Below are 22,580 nucleotides of genomic sequence, written 5' to 3'. Positions count from 1 at the left end.
AGACTCAGTAACACAGACTTCCATTCACCAAAGTCAGCCTGGCTCCAGCCTCTGCACAGCCTAGGCGTAACAATGGGCCCCATTCATGAGTCTTACAGGCGCTTCAGAATGCAGTAGGCTCCACAGAACAGTTTAACGACCTTCTGGAAACTTGTTCATAGTGCCAGGGAGGTGACATTATCTTGCAAGCAGGGGTCCAGGTGTTCCAGAACTCTCTAAATACTCAAAACTAGCAACTCATACAAGTAGTGTATCTAATGTTAGTCCAGAGCCAGAAGGAAGACCACACAAGCAGAAATCATACAGAGTAACTTCAGTAATTAATAGGCAAGACTAGGATTCTCCCATAACCCTTAGAAATGCTTGCTAGACTGTCAAAACTTCTATTCAGGTTATGAACTACAGAAAAATAAAAATCTAACTAAATGGGCATTTATTTCGCATACTTGGTATAGACAATGGTTCTTAACAGCCCCTGAGGTTTCTCACCCCAGTTCTTGTACCAAAGACTATGAGTGCCTATGGCTGGAATCACGTGACATTACACCCCTGCAGAAGGGATTCTAGGTTTGTAAGAAGTCATTCAGACGAGAGTAACTCATGCATCTAATCTGATCACATGACATTTTTTGCCGCTCCAAAGCTCTTTAGCTGGCGGCAACCCCATTGCCCATTTCTCCCCAGCCCCATGCTTCTGGAGCTACAGCCAAAGAAACAAGCTGGGCCAATGCCACAGAGCTTTGGCATCTATGATAATTAATAAATAACTCACAGATTGGGAAACATTATTTGTAAAACACACAGGTGATGAGGGGATAAATATTCAAAATATATATGGAAGACAGGCAATTCAATAGCAAGCAAATGAAAAATCCATTTTTTAAGCAGCTAAAGGATTTAATATATACTTCGCAAGTCAATATAGAAAAGTCCGATACTGATCCATGGGCAATATTCGTCACAGACCATTGGAGACATACAAACTAAAACCAAAACGAGATGCCCACGGCCCAGCTGAAGTGACCTATCACACCACTGATAATTGTAGGGGACGGATGTACATTAGCACAACCATTATGAAAAATAGATTGGAGGTCTGTCATCAAACTAAGAACAGAATTTCCATGGGATCCAGTAATCCTCCACCAGCTATACATCCAAAAGAAAGAAATCAATATGAAGAAGAGAAGACAGGCCATGTAGCTAGGAGGGTGTTTGCCTAGGGGACACAAACTCCTGAGCTCCACCTTGGGAACTGCGTACGACAAGGTGCGGGGCATGCCCCTGTAATCCCAGCACTCAGGAGGGTAGAAGGGAGAGGTTCAGAATTTCCCTGACTACATAGCGAGTCTGAGATCTCTTTGGAATACGGAAGATCATCTCTCAGAAAACAAGTGAAGAGGTAGCTGTGCTCCCCTGTCCCATGGTCACTTCAGCACTGCTCACAGCAGACAAGATGGAGCCAGCCTAGCCAAAGGTACCCTGCTGACCAACAAACACACAAAGAGCGGAGTATTACTCAACCCCAGAAAAGAAGTAAACCCTTTAGTCTGTACCAAACCTTGATAAACCTGGAAGGAGTTATGTTAAATAAAGTAAATCCGGTGCAGAAATACACCGTATGGGCTCAGGCATGGAATCTAAGACTCAAATTCACAGATGGGGAGTGAAGAACAGTAGATGCCAGGAGATCCGGTAAGGAGCTCATGGGAAAATGCTGCAAAATTTCAGTGAGCTGGGGAGAGCGAGGTTGTGAGACGGACTGCACAATGTGGGGCTACAGTGAATGGCATCAGCGCATGCTTCAAAACTGCTAGGGGTTGACTTTAAATGATCTTACTACAAAAACAAACAAACAAGCCATTATGCGTGATGCGACAAGTATGTTCACTTGCTTGACTTAATCAGTTTGCAACATAATGTATACCATCATATTGCAACTAATATATACATTTGATAACCATTTTTAATTAAAAATAAAAAATGTAATGGGAAAAAGAAAAGCAGAGCTTTTTTTTTTTTTTTCTGGACGGTGGAAAGAGGGAAAATGGAGGGGAATGATAGTGAGGTTCCCTGTGCCACTAAGAGTCTGGAGGAGGATGGTGCAGCAGCAACCTGTAAGGAAACGGTGAGTCTCACAATTTCCCAGAACTGAATTCTACAAACCAAAGTGGACCACAGCCTTTTGAGAAGCCACACCTTGATATCTTAGATATCAATAGACATGTATGGACTATACTCTCTAGAGCTGGGAGCTCACAAACATGAGATTTTGTGTCTCTGTTGGCTGCGGTTTTGTCAGGAAGCAACAGGAAACTCGGATGGTTTTGACCTGCTGTTCAACAATCAGGGACTCTTGGCTATTGTCAATGGTGTGTCTGCAAGCACCGGAGTCTGGCTGCCTCTTCACGCTGATTCCCTTTCTTTGGAAAGGACTTCAGCAGGAGGAAGAAACAGGAAATTCTTCAAGGAACAGGCCAGAAGAGATGTCCTTGCTTTCTCTCTCTCCTGGGTCTGCAAGCCTTAAACTCCAGAGGCTGACAGCAGCCCTATCACAGTCCGGTTCCTACAAAGAAACTCCCTGCGCTGACGGACATGCATGCCTCCCACGTTCCACCCCTCCGAGTGCACCCAGTTGAGGCTGATACCCCGAGCAGGAGGCGAATGGATCTTTTCAATGATGTGGAGGGCAGAGTCCCCTGTTCTAAATGCATGCTCCTGTCGGGTAGACATAAAGATGGAACAGCTGTCATATTTTGGCCACCTCAAGGAGGCCAGCATTGGACCAATACTAGCACTAAGCGGCAGAGAGACCACGCAAAATGAAATAGTCACCTGGCTTGAAGCAACCCTGAGTTCTCCCTCCAGTCCTTTCTGGCTCATGCTCAGTATTAATTCTCTGAATGTTCTCGATGAAGTAAGTAGGAAGGCAGTCGTCTTTAGGAACGGGGACCAGTGCAACTTTCCCCATGGACCGCGGAGGAAGCATAGCTACACTATCAACGCCATAGTCTCCTTGGAGATACAGCCTGGCAGCTGTCCCTAGTCCCACCTGTGTGGCTGGCCATGCTGGATTCTCTCCTGCTTGGCTTGACTTCCCACCTGCTGCCCTGCCCACTGTTCCACCCCCAAGTCCTTACCCCACCATCTATTCCCACAGCCTCCACCATAGGCTGATAGACCCAAACTGAAGCACAGAGTTCAACACAACCTGGTGGATACCAGTCACCTTGTGCCACCTTAGTTCATCCACCCTGACCTGGGGCACCCTCCTGGGAGCTGAGTCCCACCTGCCTCTGTTCCAGCCGAGTGCAGGTTCCTCTCTGCTTCCCAGGTGTTGGCCAGCATGAATCCAGACACCAGAGAAGGCCAGCCCCAGAAGCTGTGGGTGCTGCAGCTTCAAAAACACCCGTTTAGGAAATCCTCCATGCTGCTCTTTAGTGAGGCTGGGGGTGAGCAGCGGGGGCTGGCTGACCTGGCTGTTAACATCCAGGAGTTATTCTGGCCTGAGTCCCCGCCCAGGAGGGCAGCTGTGTTTGCACAGGGGGTAGTTTTGGGGAGGCCATCACAATCTGATCTCCCAGAACATGCGTTCTACAGAGCCAGGTGGTGTTTGGACTTGAATATTAGTTTTATGGGCAAGATGCTAGGTCAGGAAGAGGAGTGGTGTGACTCTGCCCAGGGGATCTGGGGTCCCCTGATGAGATGCTAGGTCATGAAGAATAGAGAGACTCTGCCCAGAGAAACTGGGGTCCCCCGAAGATATGCTAGGTCATGAAGAAAGGTGTGGCTCTTCCCCGGGGAACTGGAGCTGGGTGGGGCTCCAGGGCCTCTGTGTTCCTCAGCTACGCTGTGAGTGACTATGTCCAACCCCTAACACACATACACACACACACACACACACACACACACACACATACACACACACACACCTTTACACTTTTTGCATGTATTGTGCTGTTTGCACACTGCCAGGCAGACACACCAGCTCCTATCAATGCAGACAAAATGACAGCTTTAAACATTACCACCCCAAGGTCCTGCTTTCGTGCTGAAGCCAGAAATTCCAAACTAAACATCACTCAATCTATGGAAGCCAACACGCTGTAAATGTGGTCTTAATATAGAGTATCTTTTAAATTAGAAACAAAAAGCCTGGGAATAATGATGGAGTTAAGGGAATGAAATGAGACTAAATCCTATCAAGGTGTTGCAATTTTCTACAATTATACAAAAGTAAGCCTTGGTCTACCATCCCCAGTGTGCTGGGATGGGGCACTGGGAAATAAGCTGAGCCTATGAGAAAAGAGCAGAGGGCCAAGAGAAACAGACCTCTAAAGGGAAGTGAGGAGGCAAGAGTATGATGCTCAACCTTTGCTCCGAAAGTCCAGATTGCACTTGAGCATCAGAGTCGTGACAGCACAGATAGCCCACCTGGACCACACCCACCTTAGACCAGTTGCATGGATATATAAGAAACAAACTACCCTGGGCACTCCAACCAAGTCGCAAAGGGAATAAACACTTCGAGGTCCTTTTTCATCAGTATTTACCACCCACTGATTGTGCCAAGAAGGCAGCCCCCAAAACGTGACACAAGGCACAGTACACTGGACTCAACCAGTGCCTGCCACGTGGACAGATGTCTTCTACTTGCCACTGAGAATGAAGGAGAGAACCGCTTTGCCACAAGACTACACACAGAATACTCAGGTACATGGTCTTAGACATAGGCTCACATACCTGGACACCTGTAGAAGACACACAAACATACCTGGACCCGCGTGATGTGCAGGTACAGGATACAGGCCACCAAGAAGCAGATAGAAAACACCAGCAGCAGCAGGACAGCCACACTCCTGGAGACAGAGGACACAGGTCAGGTAGGTGGGAGCTAGGTACAATGTATATCAGATAGATACCTCAGAACTGGGCCAGGTACAATGTATCAGACAGATACCTCAGAACTGGGCCAGGTACAATGTATCAGACAGATACCTCAGAACTGGGCCAGGTACAATGTATAAGATAGATACCTCAGAACTGGTCCTCTTCCTGGCCCCTGTGCCCAGAATCTCAGGAGGAAGCATTGCCATTTCCATTTGACAGATGTCCCTGAGGACTGACTTTGCCTGGTTCGCTCCTAGAGAAGACACTTGGGACTTCTGGATGAGGTTCCCAAGACCATCACTATCCTTACTACCTCACCCCAAAGCTAATGCTTGGCTCCAGGTCACATGACTTTCTGGAAGACCTTTCCTCCTACTGGAGGAAGGTACTTGACTTCGCGGAGCTGTACTATTGATACTTGTCTGGGAAAGATGTTTCTAGAAAAAAACATAACCCCTAGCAAAACCATCCGGAAAACTGCCAAGTTCACAGTTGTCTGTGCAGCCCACAGCTGAAGCTTCCTGTCCTTCACATGTATGGAGAACTTCTATGTGCTTTCTGGAAACTCTTAGGAGACATTACACCCTCAAGGTAGGTCCTCCTGGTAAACAAGTGCCCAGAGAAACGGACAACCGGAAACTTCCTGGTGTCTTCCTCAAAACAAAAGCCCCAAGCTTACACTGACTCATAGGACGGTTCAATGCCATTTATATCACTCCATTTTCTTCCCTTTAACATTCTACTTCTTATTTTTAATGTCTTTTAAAGTGATGTGGGCCCAGGAGGCAGAAAGGCCATGTGTTCTCCTCAGAAGGCCCTCTGAGGACAATGGTGCATGCCATTTCAATGAGGAAGAAACACACACACACACACACACACACACACACACACACACACACACAAGTCTTTGCGTTCAGCAATTTCGAAACTAAAAATGGTGAGGATGTTGTATGCCAACAGGCTTATCAAAGTACCAACCTGAGCACATGAAGAAGAAAGGCAGGTGGCCAATGCCCTCCTCAAATGCCAGGCACAACAGAAGAGTAACCAGGAAGTGGATCTGGATCACATAAAGACAGCCAGGTCCAACCCCAGTGTTTGGTTTCAGAGTGAAATGGGTTTGAACACTCGGTCCCTGGACAGTGGCACTATTTGGGTAGGTTGTCAATCCTTTAGGATGTGGTACATGATGGGAGGAAGGGAGTCACAGCGCATGAGCCCCAGGTCACACACACTCCACTTCGAGATCCATTCTCACGTGAGCAAACAGCCTCATGCCCCTATCACCAAAGCTGAAGGTCTCCCCTGATGTCACCTTTTCCCTGCCATGATAGACCGTACCTCCCAACTGTGAGCCCAAATCAGCCCTTCTTTCCTTCAATTGCTTCTCCTCAGTTATTCAGTCGCAAAAAACAAGAAACATAACCAGTACCCGCAGAGACCCGGAGCTCTCGGTCACTGATCAGCACGGGAGCAACACTCACTGTGGAATTATCAGAAGGTAGACAAGCCCAAATAAGGCGGCCAGGATGAGGGCGAGGACAACAGCGCTGGTGAAGTACTCATCCTGAAGCTGGTGGTACTGTGGGGGAGAGGGGAGGGGAGCGAAGGAGCATGGGTCAAGGAGGGAGGGAGGGAGAGCAAGAGAGTGATCAACCCAGCTGGAAGACACAAACTCCTCAGGGACACGGGCGAAGCGCCGAGTCACTTACTTTTTGCTCTCGTTCAGCGTGTTTATACTTCAGGGTGAAGAAGTTCAGATCTGCCATCTCCAGTTCTGTCTGGCGGGCTTCAAGAAGACGGCTAATGTACCTGTTGACACGTGTGCCCGGAGTGGTGTAGACCACATTGGTAGAGAAAGATGAACGGTTTCTGAGCTTCTCCGAGGCTGTCCTCAACGCCCTCCGCTGCAGTCGCCACGGAAATAGAGAAAACAGCATCAAATGTTCCACCCGTTGAACAAAAGCACCCATGAGCACTTGGCTGTCAGTCATCCTTATGGGCTAGGTTCAGAACTGTGAGACACTGTCGGAGTGCTGCCCCCTGCTGGCTAGAGTTGGAAAATGCGGTGCCCTAACACCCAAGTCTGTATCGCACATCACAGAATGTCTGTTTGGAATGAGTGGATTCAATGACAAACATGCCCAGGACAAGCAGGCACCTGCACCCACTCTCCCATAGACACAGGAAGGAGACTTGGATGGGGTAACCACCTTCACTTACAGGTCCACATGCGTAGAAAGGGGTGCCTAGAAGTTTACTACAAAGGCAGCTTCTGTAAATTCATGAAAGGACCAGGGCGTGAGTCTTCTTCCATACGTCACATGACAGGTGCAGGAAGGGCCCCGGTTGTGGAAAGGAAAACAGTGTCATCTGAAGGCACCTGCTGTGGTCTCTCAGCCAAGGACTCATAGCAGGGACTCTGATGCTTCCCATGCCCCAGCAGAGGACGGACTATTAGGATACACTATAGCGTAATCGCAGAAAGGACGGAATAAAGAGACCCCTCCATGTTCCAGCAAAACACAGACAATAAACACAAGGCTCTATGGGAGGTGGAAAAAAAGAGCAGCAGGCTTTCAGAACTCTGGGACTCAAAGAGGAACAGTATGTGACAAGGGTCCCGGGGGGCATCCACTGCCACATCTATCCCAGGCCAGGAGCTAGAGGAGCCCACAATCGGAAATGTCAACAGGTGCAGGTAAAACTGGCAGGGGCCAGGAGAAAAGTTATTGTCTCTTAGCATAATGATCAAGAACAGGAAACCAGAAAAGCAAAAAATAACCACACAACGGCAGCTAAAGACCACTATGAGAAAGTCTATTTGCCAAGAATCCCCAACTTCCCAGTTACACCAAACTTATCCTACAATCTCAACCTACATAACAAAACGGCACCCCACGGCACTGTAAGGACAGAGACCCTGATATCCCAAGGACAGCAGAGGCAAAAGTCCCTTGGCAGATCGTCTTGATCCACACTTGAAAGTATTTCCTAAAATACAACATCCAGTTATCACTCAAAAAAAAAAAATGTAAACACTAACTTACAGAGTCCACCCTGAGGTTAGCATTCCTAGCTCAAAGCACCACAATGATTGGTAAAATCCTGTGCATCTTCATTAAGAGTCAGAATGAGAAAGAATGCCCACCCTTATTACTATTATCTAGTTTAATTATTACATGGGAAAGAAGAACAATGGCCCTGTTTAAAGTAGATATTATTACTGACCAAGAAAACTCAAGATGATTTTGAAAAGTCACTGCAATTGGTTTCAATTAGCGTGGGCCAAACGAGCTGCGCGCTCTCTTCAGTAAATTCATGTGATGATAATCATCCCTCATCGCTTTTAAACAAAAGGCTCAGGAGATGTGGACAGACTGGAAACAGGGAAGGAAACACAGTGTCCAGCACACTGGCAATGCTCCAAGCCTTGCTAAGTTGCCACGCTGGAGCAGCTGGAGAAGCCAGGGTTTGCCCATATCATGGACAGAATAAGATGCTAGAGGGAGTCCAGGTTGGCAGCAGCAGTCCAGGATAGTCCAAGAGAGCACTCCAGTAGCCCAGGAGTCCCCCCAAGACCAGGCTATCCGGCACTGCTCACTAAGATGCTCGTGGAATCAGATGCACCCAGCACCCAGGAACGCGATACAGAGAAATGAAGTCCCTGTTGACCAGTGAGCCCCTAGGGGAGTCAGGCCTGTGCCTAGACCTGGAGGCCATTCAGCCACAAAGAAAAGGCTGGGATCTGTGTGGGCCTCCAAGTGCCCGAGGCGTTTCTGGGGCGGAAAAGGCTCAGTTCGCCCGGTTACCACCCACGTCACACACAAGCTGATTTTCAGAAGGGAACAGAGAAACAGGAGCAACCCAGAGCACTTGACTTCGGTGTCGCCCACACAAGTGGCTTTCGTTTTGCTTTAAATTGATAAGCTTAGATTTAAAGCTGTACACATGAGAGGGGGTGGAAGGGAGGGAGGGAAGGAGAGAGAAAGAATGAATAAACGAATATGGGGAGGTTTCTGAGTGGAGAACAGAGGAACAAATACGTTTTAAAAAATCAGAAAACAAGAATAAAGAAGGCCCTTACCCTATGCTGGCTGTGGCCCTCAGTGCCACTGATGGTGGCTCCATGCTGTCTGTGGCCCTCAGTGCCACTGATGGTGGCTCCAAGCTGGCTGTGGCCCTCAACAGTCACTGCTGGTGACTCCACACTGGCTGCGCCCCTCAGGGTCACGGCTGGTGATGGCGCCCTAAATCTCTGATCAGTGCCATGCACAGAGCCCATACTTGCCAGGCACAGCTTACAGAATGCCCAGGGGTGAAACTGTACTTCCACGAACAAAAGTACCATGACCTGCCTTCGTTAGTAACAACAGAGAAGTCCCAAATATCAATGCCACATAAACCATCTCTCCTTGGGTTTAAAACCTAAGCCAAAGACTGAAAACTCAGACTGAGGGGCAGCTAATGATGTAAAGACAACTCTATGATACATCGAGACAAGAGAAGGAGAAACAAGCAGCCAAACTGCCTCTACGATATAACGAAGATCCTTAAAGGAACTCCGGGTCCCACAGTTAGGACACTGAAGGAGCCAGAGCGCCAGTTATTTGGGGGGTGAGGGGGTGGATGACAAACGTTTTTCATTTGCCTTTCTTGTGCATTTTTATATTTGGAGATATCGTTCATAATAGATACCTTCATGGGCAACAAAGTATCCGAAGGACAAATGGAACGGGAGCAAATGTGTTTGGGGGCTGGGGTACGCTATCAGGATCCGTCTCTGGTGTGCTAACAACAACAGCAGCAAGGGCTAGAAACCACAAGCACGGTGGAAGAGACACCGCACCGGGGCTCGGTGTTATTAAAAGGAAACCATTTCAATGACACTTGCTAGAACACAGTGGAGCAGGCTCTCCACAAGACCTTGCAGAAGGTACAGAGGCCATGGTGGCAGGATCCTGGATTCAACTATGAATGCAACACAGCAACTGGGGGTGTACGGTCAAGGAGAAAAGAGGCTCTGTGGACAGAAAACTACTCAGTAGACATCAGAGGTCAGAGCATGCTGGCTAAAGTGACCAGGATCCCTGCTGAAGATGGCTCTGGCTGATCGTGCGTCTCCAGGACAGGGGATGGATGGGATGAGGAACCTACCAGACGTGTGTGTGTGTGTGTGTGTGTGTGTGTGTGTCTGTCTGTCTGTCTGTCTGTCTGTCTGCTGTCTGTGTCATTGGAGCTAAAATTCCTACTATCTGTGACAGAAGCCCACCATCTAGTATAATGCAAGCCTCCAGTTGCCTGGGTGCACATAAAAGCTAATCATCCTCTCTGACGCGCTCCACCATGAATGAAGTTCTTAGAACATTCTCAGAAAAAGTTCCAGCACAGAGGAACTCACATACACAAATCCTTGTGGCAAGGAACCACTACAAGCAAGAGGCAACAGAACCTTGCTTTGTCCCGAAAAGCCTCTAACTGCACCAGGAAGTCTCTTTCTTTAAAAGGCGTAAAACCAGTAACAGCAGAGAAAACAACGGTGGGAAAGGCAGCAACAGGGTGGAGCAAACAGATGCAAGGTAAAGTCAGTGTAATCTCAGAGGGCTGGACAGGGCAGGCAACGCGGGGCCAGGCACCTTCAGGCTCAAGCACTCGTGGATACAGTGGCTCTCTGGTCAAGAGCCATCCACAAGGGGGCATTAGAGCCCTAAAGTGCACCCCATTCTCTTTGGTGAAACAATGTGCGGTCTTCCCCAGAAGGGGAATCAGGGTCTCTGGCTCTGTGTGGTTGAAGTGAAGCCTGAGACACCATCATAACCACCAGCACATGCTCAGAAGATCTGAAGACTCACAAGTGACGGCCTGATCAGCTGAGACAGAGAACCCTGGCGTCCACAGAAGGCACTGGAGCGCCGTCCCTAGCTCGGCACTTGTAGCCAGCTTTACTGTCCTCTCCCTCAAGAACAAAGCGGAAAAGGCTCCCGTGTCTGTGGGATTACAGATGGCCACAGACATGCTAAAGGGGACATAAAAACAGCTGCTCGGAGAAAACAGATGTTTCCAGGACCAGCAATTCTTTCTTAAAAACCTCCATGAGGGAGCTGAGGAGAAGGGCCAGTGGCTAAAGTGCCTGCCATGCAAGCACAAGAGTAAGGACTGGAAAGCAGCTCAGAGCCAGGTGGGCGTGGCAGCCCACCTGTCATTCCAGAGCTAGGCGTGCAGGGCCAGGGCACTCCTTGAGTCAGCTGACTTAGTTAGAGTAGCAGTCTGGGTGAGCACTGGATTCCAGAGGGAGACCCTGCCTCAAAGAATAAGGCGGAGGTCAATTGAGGAAGGTGCCCAACATTAACCTTCGTTCTCAAAAGCAATGTTCACAGGTGCATCCCCATCAATACACATACATGCACCCACAACAGGCATGCATACCACACACACACACACACACACACACACACACACACACACACACATTTTTAAAAAATAGAATAAAAATCCTGAGAGAGTGAGATGGCTCAGCAGGGAAGAGTATCTGTCACCAGGTCTGATGGCCGAGTACGGAAGTAGAAAGCCAGCTGCTATAGGCGTCCACATGTATCCCATAGTACACAGGCATGTGAATCCACCCACAAATATTATAAAAACTAAAAATAATCTCAGTGAGTGATGGAAGCTGGGGTTGCAGGGCTTGCCTGGCATACCTGTGAAGCCCTGGGATCGATCCCCTGCATGACATAAAACCAGATGTGATGGCACACATCTGTAATTCCAGTATTGGGAGGTAGAGGCAGGAGAGGCAGAAGTTCAAGGGTATCCTGAGCTACATAGCAAGTTTCCAGGCCAGCCTGGGGTCTCTGACATGGAATACAATTTTATTACGGAATTACTCCTAAAATAAAGAGTACCCGGAATTTTTAAGAATTGAAAAAGCTCAATATAAGCATTGGATGATGTCCTAGCCGGTTTTGTGTGCCAACTTGACACAAGCTGGAGTCATCAGAGAGGAGCCTCAGCTGAGGAAATGCCACCATCAGATCCAGCTGTAAGGCATTTTCTCAATTAGTGATTGAAGGGGGAGGGACCAGCCCCTGTGGGTGGTGCCATCCCTGGGCTGGTGGTCCTGGCTTCTATAAGAAAGCAGGCTAAGCAAACCAGAGGAAACAAGCCAGTAAGCAGCTCCCCTCCATGGCCTCTGCATCAGCTCCTGTCTCCAGGATTCTGCCCTGTTTGAGTTCCTTCAGTGATGAACACCAATGCTGAAGTGTAAGACAAATAAACCCTCTCCTCCCCAACTTGCCTTTTGGTCAGGGTGTTTCGTCGCAGCAATAGAAATCGTAACGAAGACAGATTATAAAGCTGAAAAAAAAAAACTTTCCAGAAAATAGAAGGAAAGAGCTCAGGGGAGGGGGGAGTTCAGTCAGTTTAAGAGCTCCAACATCCAAATCATAGGCCTTCCAGGAAAAATAACACAAGAAAGTGGAGGGAAAGAAATGGCAACATAATTCACTTCCAGACAGGTCCTCTGGGGACATTGGGTACCAGTTACAAAGCGACCGAAGTGAACATGTGCTGTGTGGCCAGAACACAAGATGGGGCACCAAGGATGGACAAGGGCACATGGGTACTTTATCATGGGGAATTGGAATGGCTCTGAATTAACAGCAGCCCTGGAAGGCAGGACCCAGTGAAGCATGCTGGGAGAGAAAGAAAGTACTGCCAACCATGATGGCTGAACTCTTACTTCACACACACACACACACACACACACACACACACACACACACACACACACACACCTACTACCATAAGAACACAGCAAGAAGACAGTTCCTGCAAACCAAGGAGAGCCTAGGCATGCAGGTACCCTGACCTGGGACATTTAGCTGCCAGTGAGTGAGTGCTTGCGGTTTACACTTCTCAGACTGGGCGCTTTCGTGGCAGCAGCCTGCACTGGCTAACATACTGAGCTAGAAATCAAGGCTACATTCTGCAGCTGAACATTTTACACATGCGAGTCCCCCCCCCCCATCACTTCCTGTACCCTTTTTACATTCCACAGGTAATGTGAGAGTAAGGCGCATGGGACCACAGAAGCCCATGGCGACAGGAAGAGAAAAGCCCGGGAAGAGCAAGCTGAAGATGAGAAGGCTAAGAGAGCAGACCTGAAGGGCTAACCAGAGCTCCTTGGACAGCACGTGGGGAATGTGAGCTTAGGCTTGGCTACATACAAAATACAAATTAACATATAGACTTGTGCTGTGTCACATGGTCAGACAAGTATCACCGGTGAGGAGTGTCCTAGCCAAGCTGCACCAGGCGGGAGGAGAGAGAGAAGAGCCCCAGGACCCTCCGCCACTCCTACCTTGTCATCATCCTCGCAGGTCATTACGTTGGAGAAGGGGATCTCCGCTTTGAACATTTTCCGGCAATGCATGAGCTGCACCAGCAGGTAGCAGACAGTCTTGAACTTCATCCTCTTGGCTGGTTTTATATCGGAGAGAATCAAGCCTGGAAATATCTATCCAAACACAAGGGGAGGGGAAAATACTGTCAATGAAGCAGATCTCGACTCTCAGGCTGGAAACATGACCTTAACAGTGATAGGAACTAGTGGGCCCTGAAATTAGGTTGTTTGGTACCCCCTGCATGCCAGGTATCCAGGAAACTACACACTCGCTGTCACACGAGCCTGCACCCTCAACTAAACCCATAGCTTCATGGGAACAGGCACATTTGCCTAACCCATCACCTAAACCGGAACCTTCATCTTCAAGAGAATCATCGTCCACTTAAATCATCATGTGAGGACTTACCTACACCTGGACCCATACCTTCACCTGAATCCACACCCTCACCTCAGCCCACACCCTCACCTCAGCCCACACCCTCAACTCAGCCTACACTCTCCCCTGAGCCCACACTCTCTCACCTTAGCTCATAACCTCATCTGAACACACACCCTCACCTGAGTTGACACCTTCACCTGAGCACACACCTTCCTGAGCCCACACCCTCATCTGAGCCCACACCCTCATCTGAGCCCACACCCTCATCTGAGCCCACACCCTCACCTCAGCCCGTACCCTCAGCAACACACCATCCTCACTGAACCAGCACCCCTGCCTCAACAAGCATGGTTACCTAAACCACTTCTCTCATCTGAGTTCACACCTCCTCTGAGCACACCCCTCATCTGAGTCAGCACCATAATCTCAGTCCATGCCATCCAATCAACTTGAACGGTGACCTCAGCCCTGGAAGCATCTCTACCATCCTCAATCCTAACCACATCATCTTTCTCCTGGCAGTGTGACCTGAAGCATCCAACACAGGATGGCCAGGATTCCCTACAGCACAGCATCTGTAAGTTCACAAAGATTTGTACCCCAGCCTCTTGCAGGAAGTTCAAGGTCTGAAGGGCCAAAGACAGGAAAAAGAACCCGAAGTGGCACAGTCAGGCATCCCCAGATTTCTGACTCCAGACTCCTACCAACTACTGTCTGTTCTCCCCTCCTATATACATGAAGCAAAGCCCTGCACCCAAAATCTCTGGGCCCACATCCGGAGGAGCGGTCAGGAGAGCAGGAGGTGAGAACAAGCGTTTCTTTACATCTCTGCTCTGTAAAGCCAGGCTGTTTAATGGCTGGATGAGGGGGACTGGCTGCCCACCTTTCTCCGATGGGACGGCACAATAAAGAAGGTCTCGATGTTGTGGGTTCTCAGGAAGGTGTTCCTCTCGTGGCCGTGACCTGGCTCTACTTCGTAGTCCCCATTCAGGCATGCGAGGGTCGTCTTTGTGATGTGAACCTTCCTGTGGGAGAAGAAAACACAGCTGAGTGTGAACTCACACGTGTGGCTGTGCAGGGACCTGGGTGAGGCACGCTGGGGTCACAGCAGAGGTGGTTCTGCTCGGGGCAAGACTTCCAAGGTATACACACTCACGTTCCGATGCATGGGTAACCTGGAAAGCAAGGACAGGGAGGCCCAGGCAAGCCAAGCGATGGGGCGCACACCCAGGAAGGCAGAATAGTCAGAAGATTCTAAGACAGAAGATGAGAACCAAACAGGTAGAGTAACAAAAGAAAGGGGAGCCCTCCACAGTCAGCCCAGTGAGGAGCTGCAGGTCCCGGATGCTGGTAGCCAGGACAGAGGGCAGTGGGAAATGATATGGGAGCCCTCACCTGCCTTGCTTCTCTGCCTCACAGTATTCCAAGCCACTTTTCCAGGCCTGCTGTTTCTAGACTTTCTGAATCCCCTGTAGGAGAAAGCCTTGAGTTCATGGTCGAACTCTGCAGCTGACTGAAAGACGGGCAAGCAGGCAGGGCATGACTGACAGCCACGAGGGAGCCTTTAAAGTCACGGCGTTGCCCATGCACAGGTGTGAGAAAATAAAACACAGAAGCAATAATAAGACACGAGAATGCCCCACGTACCAGGATAAAGGTCCCATGCACATCTGGTCTGATCCACATTGGTTTTCTGCAGATGTGTACTGGATCTCAGCTAGGTCCCCGGAGGGTCAAAGCAGAACTTACCCAAGTCCCCTCAGGATCAAAGCCCGAAATGAGGACTCTAGCAAAGGTACTCAGCCACCTCCCACCCCAACTACAACTTACCCAGGTAAGCCAGCAGCCTCCATGACATTGGCCAGGGTCACGTCGTTGGACCATACATCATACTGCCACTTGCGTAGGCCCAGGACACCACAGAGCACCCTGCCGGTGTGTAGCCCCACACGCATGTTCAGGTCTACTTCAGTAGCCTCAGCCACAGATCTGTAACACAGGGACAGAGGGCACAGGGCTGAAGGCTGCCGGGCAGCTACCCCGATGGGCTGTCACGGCTGCACTTCGAGGCCATGAGCACGGAGAACATGCTGCGTGCGTCTGGAGTGTGGCAGGTGTGTGGAGGTCCGATCGGAGGACAGCAGCACATCTCTGCCTGCTTGTGAGGTAAAGGCCAGCCACATCTATGCACAACGAGTTCTGTGAGCTCCCAACATAGCATCCTCTTGCCCCTCCCCACCCAGGGAAGTCCCCAAAAGAAAACGGGCCAAGAACTTCGATGGATCCTCTCTCCAAGGAAACAGCTCTGGGGAGGTGGACGAAGGCAGATCATGTGCCAAGGGAATTAAGGACCAGCGAACCAGTTGATGTGACCAACTGAGGACACACTACTCTTGGTCACGGAGACTCAAGTGTCCTGGCGTGTGAGTGTGGCTCTGCCAGCATTCGCTCTGCCAATCTCTGGACTTTTGCTTCAGAGCTGTCCTGGTGGACCTCACTGCGGGAGACGTAAGCCACCCCTTGCCAGCTTTTTCTATTCCACTAACAGAGAACACCATGGCCTGCACCATGAAGGAGTCTGGGAAGAACACCGTCCCCTCATCACTGCAGGCGTGTGATCACGTGGCAAACACTGCAGCCTTCGGTGAGCCTCTGCCTGCTCCACCCTCAGCTCTGCAGGGTCACCTAGGACAACGCTGCAGGTCACATTTTCAGTAATAATATAGCGTGCGTGCATTGACCCCACCCTGCGTCTGGCCGGCCTTCAACCTGACTTCTGTTCCACCTGGAACACCCGCACAGCACATCCCCACACCCTCTGGCCTCCCCTCGGGCCCCACAGGTGCTCCTGAGCAGTCTTCTTGGGTTGGCAAGATGCCAGAGCCAGCTGCAGCCCATGGGCCTGGCCCTGAATTCCTAGTACACAATCCCAATCCATTTCAGCGACCCTAAAAGTGCATGTGGAAGTCAGAATAACACTAAGTCTTTAAGACCCATTTTGTTTTTTACATTTTGAATGAAACTTTTAAAATTTTAACTTCATCCCCAGTGGTCTGCCAATCTTCGATAAAAAGACACTGAGACAAAACCCTAAAGAGAAAGTTGGCATTTCCAAACCCACATAAGTGACATTCCTTCGGAGAGACACCTGCCCTTCCTGCTGCAGCACATTCAGCATTTTCATTTCTGCAGCCACAGAAGGTAAGACAGCCTAGGAACTGCTGGGCCAGGCAATTGCCCATGTCCACAAATGTCCACAATTCCCTTAAGCCTTCCAAGCCAGCCGTTCTGGATCCCTGTGAGCTGAGATCCGCCGAAGCCCCAAGGCCCCACATGTCTGGCACTCAACACCTGCCAACACTCAGTCGGTCTTTCCTGGCATCTGGCACATCAAAGCTGGCGGCACCGAATCCATAGCACCCAGGAGAGCGTTTTCTAAGGAAACCACAGGCAGCTGTTCCGCTGGGGCTCCTCTTGGCGCCCTTCTACCCAGGCACGTTTTTGCTTAGATCCCAAAGCTTTTACTTCATTTCCAGGACATGAGAATTTCTAGACCTCGTCTGCTTTCTTCATCCTCTATTTCTTATTTATGGTCTCAGAGTGACTTATTTATCACAAGTATTTTCTATGAAGGAAGAATGTGGTCCTGACCCTGTCTGGTGCTGGATCCCAATAGGAAGAAGTCCACCCTGAGGCGCAGGCCTCCTCCTCCCTTTCGGGGTACACTGATCATGGCCGACATAAAACCTGGAGCAAAGAGCAAAGGACGAATGTGTGTTCTGTTCAAGGAGAACTTACTGAGTTCACTGCTCTTGGCCCTTCTTCCAGGCACTACGGATACAGCTGTGCACACAACAGAAAGAATAAAAGGCTCTCTGAAAGGTGTTTTGCTGTCCTCTAGGCGGAATTTCCCAGACGCAGTGATAACACAATTGCTGGAGGCAGCCCCCAGCCTCCATCCTAGCATGATAGAAGAATACAGCAACCCCTTCCACCCAATGGGATCAAACTTGTGCCATTAACACATGGGCTCCTAAGTTCCCCTCTGGGGCCTCGGCTTTACCATCAATAGAAATGCAACCATTGGCTATAACATACAGACTCAGAATCCCCAGGTCCCCAAAACAATACAACAGAATTTTTGTCATGAGTGGAAATTTGGAAGCATATACAGCATCCTCCACCCCAGAGAAAACTCCTTCTTAAACACACCCACAGGCCTGACTCTAAAACTCAGAACCCAATAATTAGACAAAGCAATTCTCAAGGTCAGTCTGCACTGAGAAACCGTATCACGTGCTGTGGCTCCCAAACAGCCCAAGAAAGAAAGGCCTGGGTATAAGAACTTTAGCCTAGAGACCAATGACTTATTTATGCCACAAGCTGTCTCTTCACCAGGTCACTGGCACATGGGGGCAGGGGAGGGGGCATGAATTTCCCAATTCAGCCAAGCAGATGAAAGACACCCAGCTCAAGAACAAGGCCAAGGGTAGATAAGATCTATTTAGAAAAAAGGAACATTGTGCTCTTGAAAGGCGCGGGGAAGAATAATTAGGTCACTGCTCCCATCTCACATGTGCCAGCAGGGGCTTCCCTGTGACGCGGACAGACTAGTACAGGACCACGGGCAGCACGGGAGAGGGAATCCCGGGGAAACCCTGCCGTAGAGGGCCTCCCTCTTCTTGGGATGGCTCCTTCTGTCTGGGTAGTGGTGAGTCATCCCCTGCAGAGGCTCCTGAAATCCTCCCACTCAGCTACTGCGCCTAAGAGGCGCTCACTCCTCACGGGCACCATTTCTCCATTCACCACCAAAGGAAGAAGCGTTCGAGGAAAACGAAGCATCACCCAGGCTGGGAACCAGGAGTTCACAGGCTCCTCCACATCCTCAACAACCAGAGGTCCTGGGGTCACTCAAGAAAAGTGGAGGTTGGGTCCACTGTGGGAGGGAAGGGGTATAATCAGAACGGGGAGGAGGCACAGACCACACTGGGTGGGGGGAGGAGGAATGCTCAGCTACATCACCAGGAGAAGAGTTCCAGTGACCTCTGTCCCAAAAGCCTGTTCTCAGGGGCATCTGGGAAGAGAGCTTTGGAGGGGGCTATTCTGAGACCAGAGCAGCACAGAAATCCTTGAGCCGCCCAGCGTGGTGGGATGGGGTGTGGGGGTGGATTCACTCATTGGATCCAGTAGGAGCTGGCTCTTCCAGCCCAGGTACAGCAGCTGAGGAGAGGACCCTAAAGCCCTTTCTTCTTGGGTAGCGCATTGCAGAGCCGGAAAGATAAGGAGAGCAAATGCTCTCTCTACATTTTAGGCGGCCTCACTGTGTCCCATTCTGGGATCACTTCAGAGCTGTCTGCGATGGCAGGCCGTGACAAACAACACCCTTGACCACTGAACCAACCAGTGGCAAGAACACAGGCACGGGTAGCCTGAGTTTAAAGGTTACAAAGGAAAAATAAAGTGAATGCCTGTGTCTCTTCTCCCCATAGGAATGAAGAGTCTAGGAAGCAAACTAGCCGGACTGTTACACAGTCGTGGACAAGGAAAGGGCCTCAACTCCTCTAGCCTGGGGAGAAATCAGGACCAGTCTAGCAAGAGTCTATCTGCATTTGCTCAGGAGCAGGGCCTGCCATGACTGTGGGCCTTCCTCCTCTAGTCCATGCTCCTTCCCTGCGTAAGCACACCCTACACGCATAAGTGTCGAAATGGATTGCCATGCTTTCGCCGGCCAGCAGTCCCGGTGCAAGTGCTGCCGGCAAAGCCTCCTTTGTACTTAACAGCTGATCACGGAGCCCCAACCCAGCTGGGTCAGGGGGTAGTGGCCTCCCTACCCCCTCTTCATCATTACACCATGCATCTAAGAGATGTGCATAATCTTCCAATAACCATGCTGGCCTTTGTTGTTGTTGTTGTTGTTGTTTTGGGGGGGTTCCAAGACAGGGTTTCTCTGTGGCTTTGGAGCCTGTCCTAGAACTAGCTCTTGTAGACCAGGCTGGCCTCGAACTCACAGAGATCTACCTGCTTCTGCCTCCCGAGTGCTGGGATTAAAGGCGTGCGCCACTACTGCCCAGCGCTGGTCTTTGAGTCACAGAAAGCTCTGCCCAGTCAGAATTCTCAAACCCACAGAAGACCTGTGGCCCCTGAAAATGGGCACTTCTGGCCCACAGGCTCAGCTATTTACTGGTCACTGGGAGACACTGTCCATCACTCAGGGATCTTTTGAAAAAGAGGTCATTTCAGAATCAAAGAATCCACACCGCTGAAGCCTGATAGCTTCCTCTACTGGGAGTTATTCCTGGTTCAGATGGCTCCTGACAGAAAGAAGATGCAGCTAAGGGCACAGGCACTGCCCCCACATTGGGGCATGTGGTGCAAGGCCAGCATGGCACTCTGCACATGCAGGAGATCCAGAGCTTCCCTGGTCCTCCCAAGTTAACCTGCACGAGTGCCCGCGCTTCCCTGGTTCTCCCAAGTTCTTCTCCAAGAACCACGGTGTTCCCCAAAAGCTCCCGGATGCTCCACTTCAAACTCAAGGAATAAAACCACATGAATACCCTGCTTTGCCTAGGCTTTCTGGTCCTCTTGATAAACATGTTATGTCTTGTGTGTTTCACCCCTCTGAAATGGGCACATGCAGGCTGGTATGGTCAGCAGGGCTGGTGCCAGTTGCCATATGGAATCTTCCTGGGAGATCCAGAGGCCAGCCAACGCCGAGTGCACATGGGCCATCTCTGGCTCTGCAATTCCCACAGGAAGAAGGGCTGTTAGGAGTCTCTTGGATGAACTCAGATGCTTGTTCCTTCCAGTCCAGAGACAGAAATTCAGGTCACAGAAAGACTCTAGGCTCAGGGGATCTCGAGGCTGTAGAATTTTCAGATGGAGTGGAAAGCAGTCCAGGAGGGCTAGGACAAGACTACCCAGTCTCGGGCTGTCCAGTCTCTCATGACAGAGCCAGAGAGTCCCAGCTGAAATACTGGAGGAATAGTGAGACCACAAAACAAAGAACATTGGGCAGGGTGGCTCAACAAGCAGACGTGGCACTCCACAGAAAGGGCTTAGAATCGAAGCACATGCCCACCTCACAAAAGAGACTAGAAAGAAGGGAAGGCCTGAGCCCCATGTGAGAAACCAGGCTCCTGACCACAGAGAGACCAGGTGGGAATTAAAGCTGCCAGAGAGCATGGGCAGGAAGGGCACCCAGCTTACTGGGCACAAAGTCACTGTGAGTCGTCCGGTACCCCAGTCAGCTGGAGCACACTCCTAACTTTACCTGGATCTGCGCAGTACACCCTCTGTCTCAGAGCTTCCTCCTACAAAGCCTCATTATATCCGAATCAGGTCACACATCAGACCTGGTAAAATATGCACTCTGTCTGTAAATGATATATAATGTGAAGGGCGGAGCAGAGTGGTGGACCGCAGTCAGGCTGGGCTTCGGAAGGTAGCACAGGCCCCCTGCTATGCTCTGTCTCCTACAGTTACAGGGACACCCCCTCTGAGGACACAGCTCATCAATCACGAGGCCCTAACTAATGGCATGAGATGGAGCCACTCATGTCAAATCCACAGCTCCCCAAACCACCAGGTTTCGCCAGTCACTCCTCCTTTTCCCCTTTTGTCATTAGTGGATATGAACGTAGAATCAACGGTTCCACTATGACAATTTCACACATGGGTAGATAGAATATTTTAATTCATCAATTGTTTCCTAATTTAAACACTAAAGAGAAAAGAAGACGAGATGACACTACCTCACCTTGGTTTTTGCTGATTTTAAGAATACATATTGTTCTTTTCTTGACAATCTGTCCTGGACTCACTGGGCTCGTGGTGAACACCAAACTACCATCCTTGGAGTCAGTAAGAGTATGGTGTCATTGGATATATGGCATACGTGATACCAGATATAATACATGGCACAACACACTGATGCACACATGATAAAATATGATACATGGTATTATGTAAAATATAGTTAGATGGTAGAGGATGTAATAAAAATGAGGGGTGGTGACAATGTGACAGGATAGGGAATGGTGTAGAAGATATGTTGTGTGTTGCCACATATGATATATGATAACAATAGTGATTTTTAATTTTATTTTTATTATATGTGGACGGGTGTTTTGCCTGCATGTATGTGTGCGGGCCGCATGCATGCAGTGCCCATGGAGGCCAGAAGGGAGCAGGTGTCAGAGCCCTTGGAATTGGAGTTTCTGAGCAATGTAAGCCACCATGTGGGTGCTGGGAATCAACTCAGGTCCTCTGGAAAAGCAACCAGTCCTCCTAACCCACTGAGCCATTTCTCCAAACCTTATTAGTGATCTGATGATGTGACCTGTGACACATGACACAACATCCTTCCAGGAACAAAAGACAGCCATCACCAGGCATCTGTCCCTTATCCCCTTTCAGCAGGAGGCTTCTTCCAGCTGCCTCTTCCCAGAGCAGAGGCTCAGCATCTGGGTGTGCACGGTAGACATCAGGGCCCTTTTCCACTCACGCTCATAGAGAGAAGCTCAGATCAGCTCCCAAGACCTGTGGCAGGAGCAGTCCTGGAGAGCTAGTCCCCGCAGAGCCAACTTCGGTGCTCAGGGCAACCACAGCGCTGGCTCCTTCCTTACATCTGCTCCAAAGCCCCAACTGTGCGGACGCTCTGTGTGCATTCTTGCATGTGACAGTCACTTGACATCTTCCTTGAATAATGTTTATGCCGGTCTTTCCACTCTAAGCATGGCCTTCACACCAGTCCTGAAAACATCTCATGGAGAGGACCTGCCACTCCGGCTGGGCTGTCTGGATTTGGATCTACCTCCATCCATCGGTCCCACACCTGGGACCCATCTCCATCTCTGACAAGGGCAGCCGAGGCAGACCAAGAAAAGGTCGGCTGGGTCTCACAGGAGA

The 22,580-nt window shown here is 49.9% G+C and overlaps 1 protein-coding gene across 1 annotated transcript in view; it reads right to left on the bottom strand.

Moving 5' to 3' along the window:
* The window catches only part of Adcy1 (adenylate cyclase 1), a 115,550-nt gene that overhangs the window by 34,383 nt on the left and 58,587 nt on the right, over window positions 1-22,580 (bottom strand). Inside the window, exons 6-11 of the mRNA XM_087909178.1 lie at window positions 15,504-15,662; window positions 14,557-14,698; window positions 13,250-13,405; window positions 6,603-6,797; window positions 6,375-6,472; window positions 4,775-4,859 (exon numbers count right to left, since the gene is read on the bottom strand). Coding sequence (XP_087765304.1) covers window positions 4,775-4,859; window positions 6,375-6,472; window positions 6,603-6,797; window positions 13,250-13,405; window positions 14,557-14,698; window positions 15,504-15,662 — 835 coding nt within the window. The remainder of the gene's footprint in view (window positions 1-4,774; window positions 4,860-6,374; window positions 6,473-6,602; window positions 6,798-13,249; window positions 13,406-14,556; window positions 14,699-15,503; window positions 15,663-22,580) is intronic.

Source organism: Myodes glareolus, chromosome 8 (assembly GCF_982192425.1).
Source record: "Myodes glareolus chromosome 8, mMyoGla1.1, whole genome shotgun sequence".
NCBI classification, from domain to species: domain Eukaryota; kingdom Metazoa; phylum Chordata; class Mammalia; order Rodentia; family Cricetidae; genus Myodes; species Myodes glareolus.
The sequence above is the reverse complement of the archived record's forward strand: the minus strand, read 5'-3'. Positions and strand labels throughout refer to the sequence as shown.